Genomic DNA, 8,861 nt, shown 5'->3' with positions numbered 1-8,861 from the left:
GTTTGATACCGGATACATGCAACAACTTTGGGCCTTGGCCAAATCTGTGAAGTGGCTGGTCATTTAAGCAAAGCAGAGTTGGAGCAGTGAGTTGTGTGTTTGAGACTGCAACAAGCTGTGGATGTTGTGTGATGTTAAGAATCAGTGTCAGGTTTAACAGCCTAATTAATTCTAACATCACTATGCATATATGGTGTCATTGCTGCCTTGGATTCTTTTGTTTATTGAAAAATTTTAATTTTTCTGGCTTTTCAGATACAATAGATCATGATAACGATGCGAGTTTATGGCTGCTTGATACGTTCAAGCCAGCAGGGCAAACTAGGGACATGTTGGCTACGAGGCGTTTCATCCCATTTTAAGAGCGTCAGAAGAGAAAGTTCTGCAGTGCCACATAAGCTGGTAATTTCCCTTTAAGATTTCATATAATGAAGATCATTTTAGAAAAACTTGCTCTTTCCTTCAATATGTTTGAACCAATGTAATAACTGAACTTATTTGCCACATAACTTATTATTATTTATTTCTCTACATAATTTTTGTAGCATTGCTTGTTATCCTTTCATATTTGTTTTTATTGCTGCAGTTCACTGGAAGTATTTTAGATGTTCAACCTTTGGTGTTCACTTGTTTTTCTACTATGATGCTCTGTCAGCCTCTGTGTATAATAATGGCATAACTATTCATATAAAATAGGAATCTTACAGCAGCCTATGATTTTAAGAATAAGTAATATGAGAAAGATCTTTGCATGTAGTATTATATATGCATTTTTTTCTCAAGTGTGAAGATAACACCATTGCTTAATTCTACTTGCAGCTTTGGCATGATAGTTCTTCTCCAAATTATATCTGAACACCTGCCATGTTATGTTATTTATTAACACTGGTGTACTGCCAGAACTTTTTGATCCCAGGCCATAGATGAAGGGTTAATAAATTGAGCTTGTTAGTTATTATCAAGCTTTATTCAGTCCTGCCAAAAGTCCATAGTGTGCAGCTCTTTTCCAGCTGACCTAAATTATGTAGTTACATTTCTTTACTTGGTTTAGATACCAGTAATTTACTTGAGATAAAACATGTGAAGTTGTATTACTGCTTTGAAGAGTGGGCTATGATGCTTACAATCACCCCATTATCAACAATAATTAATATTTCAATGTGAATAGATAATATAAGAGATAATGAGCATCTGAAGTGATGTTATTTACTCTGGTTATTCAGAAATGCAGGGTTGCTCTGGGTGCCTGCCTGGATAGCTGCCCACCTACCCACTCAGGCTGGGCTTTAAATAAAAAAAAGTTAAAAAAACCTGTATAGTAAAATGTGCTAGGGCAAATTTTCGAAGATCAACATAAATGAGAATAACTTTGAAGCTCAGTATTAATGAAATAGGTAAATGAAAGAAGTTAACATACCCATTAAACGCATTTTGCCTGTTTTTTTTTTTGATAAAACATTGTGTTTTTTGCTACCCTGCTCCAGACACTGGCCACCTGGGATCCTCTGAGCATAAATTCTCATTTTTAATTTAATTGGTTTATAAATGGATTGTTTTTAATTTTTTTATTGCATTTTTTCTGCATAGGTAAATAAGATGATGTGATGACCATGCAAGTTTCTCTGACACACAAATGCACTTTTACTATTTGTTGTATGTTCATTCAGTAGAATGGATGCAATACTAGGTTGAATATTATTGTGTTTTGTTCCAGAAACAACCTCTGCTACCATTTTCTGCTTTTCTGACTGATTCTTTTGCACGGCAACACAATTACCTGAGAATATCCCTGACCGAACGCTGCAATCTGCGCTGTGAGTCCTGCAGCCCTGTCCAGTGCAAGCATTTCTCTCTACCTACTTCTTGGCTCCTACCCTTAAAGAAACATTAATTTGGGCTATCTTGGTGTCCATCACATTAACATTGTGGTTAATGGATTCTTGCAACCCGTGCTAGTAGATGTGCCAATTCCATTTTTGACACCTTTTTTTATTTAAAATTTTTTTTATGTAAACACATAGCAATGCCATGTTTTGTGATGTAGCATTAAAGGCCATATTCTTCAACAATTTTTTTTTTCTTAAAGTAAAAGTGAAGAAGAATTTGTGGTGTAAATTGTGGTAAAAAACATAACCCACCCTGAAAAAAGTATAATTTCTTTGTGGGCTGTGCTAGCATTTGTTGGTGATTGTATGCTCATCACCCCACCATTACCTTGATGCTGGCTCATGTGATGCTCATCACCCCACCATTACCTTGATGCTGGCTCATGTGGTGCTCATCACCCCACCATTACCTTGATGCTGGCTCATGTGGTGTTCATCACCCCACCATTACCTTGATGCTGGCCCATGTGGTGTTCATCACCCCACCATTACCTTGATGCAGGCCCATGTGGTGCCTATTGCCTGCAGTGCTTGTATAAAATATGAAGTAGCATTGCACTGGCATGCTGGGGTGCAAGACACATTGAGGGCAACCCACATACATGGCTTGGACGTGTCTTTGGCATCACTCAATTCTCAAATGCTCTGATAGTAGTCCTTAAACATCTCTTTTATGTTACGTTTATATGTATAATATTAATTCGTAATGCAACAAGCCTTTGAAATGATAAATTAACTCTAATGCCTATGCTTAGCACCTTCATAGAGTAGCATGAAAAATGCCAGCTTACACTAGTTTCTTTTCTTGTCAGCTCTCTACAGAAGTTTGCATAAACTCATTGTTTACATTTTCCAGCTTTGCTATAGTAAATAGAATGTATTAACAGTTGAAAGAATTTTTATCTAATGCCTACCTCTGTGCAGGTCAGTACTGCATGCCCCCAGAGGGCGTGCCACTCTCACCCTCAGAGCAGATGCTCTCAACGCCAGAGCTGCTGCGACTCACCAAGCTCTTTGTGAGTGAGGGCATCGACAAGATCAGGCTGACGGGCGGTGAGCCCTTCATCAGGAAAGACCTCGCACATATTGTAGGTGTGTAGCTTGATCCATATTAGGGACTCTTAATAAATTTTCAACAACCCCGGATTCTGGAAATTTCACTGCATGCCCTGCCTCCAAGCTGTACATTTAATTAATCCCCATACCTAATCAGTTATTAGTTGTATTAAATTGCAAATTCACCAGGAATTTAGAAGCAATGAAAACACATATTACAGTCACCATATCCTCCATCTTGATATGTATTAACTCTAGACCAGCACCTTGCTGTGCAAGTTGTCAAAGTGTAATGCTGATTCTAGCTTACAGTGAATTAAAAGTGTAATTTGATAATGCTTCAGGGTTCAGGCTTGTGTGTTGACTAGAAAACACCACCATTAGTAGGTAATATTGTGAGCAGGATCCATTACCAGCCCTTATGTGCTGAGCAGAGAACATTGCGGCGATGGGTGTGAAGCACATTGGTATCACCACCAACGGGTTGGTGCTGAAGCAACGGCTGGGGGAGCTGGTGACGCTGGGGCTCACCCACATCAACATCTCCTTGGATACTCTCGTCCCTCAGAAGTTTGAGTTCATCACCCGAAGGAAGGGCCACCAGCGGGTGATGGATGGCATACAAGTGGCTCTTGCAGCCCCCCTGCAGGCGGTGAAGGTGGGGTAGTGGGTGTTGGGGGTAGAGGATAGGGCTGTTGAGGGCAGAGGGTAGGGCTGTTGAGGGCAGAGGGTAGGGCTATTGGGGGTAGAGGATAGGTCTGTTGGGGCAATAAGTCTGTAAATCAATGCAAGTCTTTTAACTTTGAGCTACTATGGCTCGTGAAGCTCTGTGTATTCAGGTCAATAAGATGGATGATAAACATTAAAAATATGAACACCAAATTTGGGTACCAAAATCTCACAGATGATCCTTCCGTAAAATTCTTGGAATCTTATTCCATGGAAAGGTTGCATAGTATTAAATTGAATGAGTTGTCAGCCTTGGTCATCGTGGATAGTTATACTAACTATCATTGTGGTAATGTGCTGTTTGTGGTGCGCAGCTGAACGTGGTGGTGATGCGTGGCACCAACGATGATGAACTCGTCGACTTCGTGCGACTGACGGAGCAACAGCCGCTGGACATACGCTTCATTGAGTACATGCCCTTTGATGGCAACAGGTGGGGCAGGGTGCTGCCCTTTGATGGAAACAGGTGGGGCAGGGTGCTGCCCTTTGATGGCAACAGGTGGGGCAGGGTGCTGCCTTTTGATGGCAACAGGTGGGGCAGGGTGCTGCCCTTTGATGGCAACAGGTGGGACAGGGTGCTGCCCTTACATGGCAACAAGTTAATGGCTTCTACTTTGAACTGCTAGCTGGTACAAATGTTCTACTTGAAACCTGTGATTGGAATACCAAGTAAAATTCTACTTAACACCTACAAGTAAAATAGCTTCTATTTAAACATGCTCACTACTGTCTGGTGTGGTGACACTCACCATTCTCAGCACTCACCACTTTTTGGTATGTTATCACCCACCCCTCTCTCCACTCCCTGGTATGGTACCATTCACGGTGACTCACCCCTCTCACTATACCTGGTACAGTGCCATTCACCCCTTCTCATCACTCACCACTCGCCGGTATGTCACCACTCACCCCACCCCCTCTCATCACTCATCACTCGCCGGTATGTCACCACTCACCCCACCCCCTCTCATCACTCATCCCACCCCCTCTCACCACTCATCACTCGCCGGTATGGCACCACTCACCCCACCCCCTCTCACCACTCACCACTCGCCGGTATGGCACCACTCACCCCACTTCCCTCACTACTCACCACTCGCCGGTATGGCACCACTCACCCCCTCACCACTCCGGTATGATGCAGGTGGCAGGCGGCGCGTATGATGCCGTACTCTGAGATGCTCAGCACCATCACTCAGAAGTTCCCCGACACGCAGCGCATCTCTGACAAACCCAACGACACGTCCAAGGTAAACACGACACTCATAGTACTTATTTTTGTCCTAATATTGACACATTGTATGCACTGGGCAATGATTCATCCTATTGTCTGAATAATGATAGTCATTTCTAGCCCGCATTTACGTTCATCTTCCTCGAGTTTATTGTAAGTTTTCCTTCACTAAAGTGCTTCTACGTTGACGACTTTTCCTCCTTATTTGCTTGAACATGTATATTTGCTACACAAGTATAAATGTAGAATCTCTACTTAGAAGAGTGGAATTTATACTTGCTACGCAAGTAGAACGTTTTTACAGTGTAGCTTATGTTATTTGCTTCTAATACCTGAATAGTGTAATAATTGTATATACTGAGGATACGAGCTTCATGTATTGATTTCATAATAGAACTACCGTATAGCGTCTTGAACGTGCCACTACCAGCCATATTTATTAAATGTACTTTATTCATATTTATTGAATATACCTTCTGATCATAACTAAGTTAAGCTATCAGCGAGACTGTGATAATCCTGTAGAATTTCATATGTACAATTGATGTCTTGGTTTTGATGTCTTCAAGACCAGATCATATCACCATTCACAATTCCATGAATTTACTCTGCCTGAATGGCCACTCAGTGCCGACTAGTCCTTGCTTCTTCATTGTACAGGGTGATTCACGGAGACTTCCTCATTTGAAAGCTCAATAAAGAAAGAACTACTAGTAAAGATATCATTACAATATAATTTGTTTGAAAAAGACATTAGCTGAATTTTTGTCACTTGGTTTTGAAGATGACATTGAACAAACGAACTCGCCGAAGCATATTGACGGGTATGTTGGCAATGGCTTGGCTTATGTTGTTCTTCAAGTGAGATTGGGGGCTTGGACAGCCATTGCAAATAATTGACTCTAGGTAACCCCATGAAAAAAAAAATCCCACGGAGCCAAATTGAAGGATTGGGCCGGTCAAAGAAGCTCACCTCTCAAGGAGATGAGGCTGCAAAATGCTGTCTCAGAAGATCCATTGAACATGTGGTGTGGGCCGTGGTTCCATTCTGTTGGAACCTGACATCCCGGACATTCATTTCAGCCAGTTTTGGCAAAAAAAGACATCAATCGTTTGCGTGTGCCGAGCTGCCGTCGTCATTACTGCACGCGTTAGTTTTTCTCAAAGAAATAAGGGCCAATTATGCCAACTTTTGGCACCCCACACCACACAGTTAGGCGTTCACAATGAAGTGGCCGCTGGTGGAGTTCATGCGGATTGCTATCACTCAACAACGCATGTTTTACTTGTTTATGCTGCTGGAAATGTGAAAGTGAGCCTCATCATTAAAGAAACCAACTGCATCGTAAGGTAAGCTCTCAAGAACCGAATACAGAACCAAGTATGGAATGCTCATTGAGTAGCAATAATGGAACGGCCATTAGAAAAGTATGCCTCGACGGCAAAAGATAAGGACGCCTCCTCAGAAAAAATACGTCTCGACAACTGCTCACTTGTCCAATGCATAGGTAGTGGCAACTGACAAGGTGAAACACAAACTTCATGATCTTGCCCTTCATATGAAATACTCCCCAACAATTTCCTACAACATGAGGCAGCTTGTCGCGAAATACAAAACAGGTAGTTTCCGTGAATCACCCTGTATATCAGGCCTATTATTTCTTTCACTGTATATCAGGCCTATTATTTCTTTCACTGTATATCAGGCCTATTATTTCTTCACTTGTAAGGAATTTATACAAACATAACTGCTAACAATTTTATTGAAACTCCAAAGGATAGGCTTCGGATCCAGAGAAGTAGAAAGCGGAACTGAAGTGGATGCAGTTGAGGAAACTGAAATTAGAAAAAGAAACCTTACTTAACCCATTAACGCCCAAATTTTTGATTTGTGAAATTTCTGTCTGAACACCTTCATATGGTGTAAATATTTCATATAAAACAGTTTCTGCACAATTTTAGAGGATATAATGAGAGTAGCAGTAGTTTAAAGAAAAAGTCCCAAATGGGGATCATGGGCAAAAGGGTAATAGAAAATACCAATTATTTTTCGTCACCGTTCTTATTATTATTTCCAAATTTATGAAGTGAGTATGTGTTATTAGTGCCTGTTTCTAATGCTAAATGCACATTCCTTTATTTGTCACCACAAAATTAATGAGATTGCATAAAGAAGTATTGCTCCTTTGAAACTAAATATAAGAAAGTAATAATTACACTCAAAATGAGAGTAATTTCACTGATGCCATTCAAGGAAGCTTTCAACGTATAGCCCAACGATGCACTTGGTACATTTCTTTCGGACATTTATTTTGCAAACGACGCAATTCCGTTGTCTTTCAACATCTGTTCGCTGCAGAACATGCCCTGAATTACTTCTTCCAAAGTCTTCTATCACTCGCCGCTTCGATTCCTTACTGAATGATGGGCGACCTGACTTCTTAGGATCTGACAAAGATGATACTTGCACATATACCCATAATACCCTTACTATTCTCCCCTTGAATTCCAGCAAGGGCATTTGTCCGTTTGCCTTGTAAAGCAGGAGTGGATTTATGACTGTCATATCAAGAAAGTTTGTGAAAAATGAAAAATACCATTTCTTTCCATGAACTTTTATCCTGTATTTATTGATGAGCCAATCCATTTTATTCACGCCACACGTGTACTTGTAATCGGAACAATTTTTGGCCTGCACGAGTTCTCAATGTTGAATTGTCATTGAAACGATGGTTTTGCTTCAGCTCAAGCTACCGGTCCGACTGTTCTGGTTCATTTCCAAACCAAAAACATGCGATGAAATGATTTATTTTGCACCATTTCTTCAATTTCCTTTACTAAATGAATGAAAATGTTGCTAACTTTTGTTACTTTATGAAAATTTAGGTAATACATCAGTATGTGGTAAAATACATTTTCCTTGACTTTACGATATTCTTACTGCCCATGATCCCCAAATGGGGATCGGCATAAAATGCATATTTACTGCAATACTAACAGTATAATTGAGACTAACCTTACCATTTTCAGAAGAACATAGACTATTCTACCACCTACTATGGTATTATGAATCAGAAATGTTTATAAATGGGAAAAATGTACATGTCAAAAATTGACATCTCTGTCATATCACGATTAAGGTCACTTCTCTCAGAAAATTTCATCTATTCGATTTTTCAGACAAAACGATACAGTTTTAACTGATCTCAATTGATGTCTATAACCTTTATGTATACTTTATTGAAGAAGAACATGTTCCTGATCAATACTTCAGGAATAATATCCACAAAATCAAACGATCCCCAATTGGGGATCATGGGCGCTAATGGGTTAAGAATCTCTCTTCTCTGGTTTGCCACTATGTTTGAAGACTGATCACAAATTACATTTCAATCAATTAATGTTTGACCATTTTCTTATTTTTTAGTGATGAAAAGGAAAATAAGGCTATAGGAAAAGGAAAGGGTGAAATTGGCCAGATTCACAGGTATTTTTATCCTTGTCAATAAAAGTAGGCCTATTCATGATCATTCATGGGTGGCATCTGCCCATTTTCCAGTACCAGCTCTCTTCACAGTCTGCTGTGTCATGTGTGCCTGTGGCAGCTGAGCAGCTCTATCAACAACACACAAGTTAGGGTAAATGCGGTATATTCCGACACTTTAAGGACATAGCAAAAAATGAATGGCTCTAAAAAATACACCGTACAAACACTCTCAAAACACCACACTACGTGCCAGCAACAATGAAACATCACAGAGCCTTTAGAATGCAAACATACCAAATCCATATATTCCGACACGGCGTGTGACTAAATTTTGAATTTTGTGACACTAATTCCGGCCGCGCTACAAACTCTACTAATTTGTAATTCCAACACTCTTGTGTTCGAATTCTGATCGCTGTGTGAGCTGTATTGGAATACGACACAGCTTTGAATTAGAACACTATTGAAT

At 40.2% G+C, this 8,861-nt stretch overlaps 1 protein-coding gene across 1 annotated transcript in view; it reads left to right on the top strand.

Annotated features, from left to right (window-relative positions):
- Positions 1–244: 244 nt before the first annotated feature.
- Positions 245–8,861, top strand: part of LOC108674490 (molybdenum cofactor biosynthesis protein 1) — a gene marked incomplete in the record, with an annotated part of 12,360 nt that continues 3,743 nt past the window's right edge. Inside the window, 6 exon segments of the mRNA XM_018162445.2 lie at positions 245–402; positions 1,715–1,814; positions 2,811–2,978; positions 3,377–3,600; positions 3,986–4,104; positions 4,816–4,921. Coding sequence (XP_018017934.1) covers positions 268–402; positions 1,715–1,814; positions 2,811–2,978; positions 3,377–3,600; positions 3,986–4,104; positions 4,816–4,921 — 852 coding nt within the window.

This window comes from Hyalella azteca, unplaced genomic scaffold (assembly GCF_000764305.2).
Source record: "Hyalella azteca isolate HAZT.00-mixed unplaced genomic scaffold, Hazt_2.0.2 contig11311, whole genome shotgun sequence".
NCBI lineage: Eukaryota > Metazoa > Arthropoda > Malacostraca > Amphipoda > Hyalellidae > Hyalella > Hyalella azteca.
Note: the sequence above shows the minus strand (reverse complement) of the source record. Positions and strands in the feature narration are given on the sequence as shown.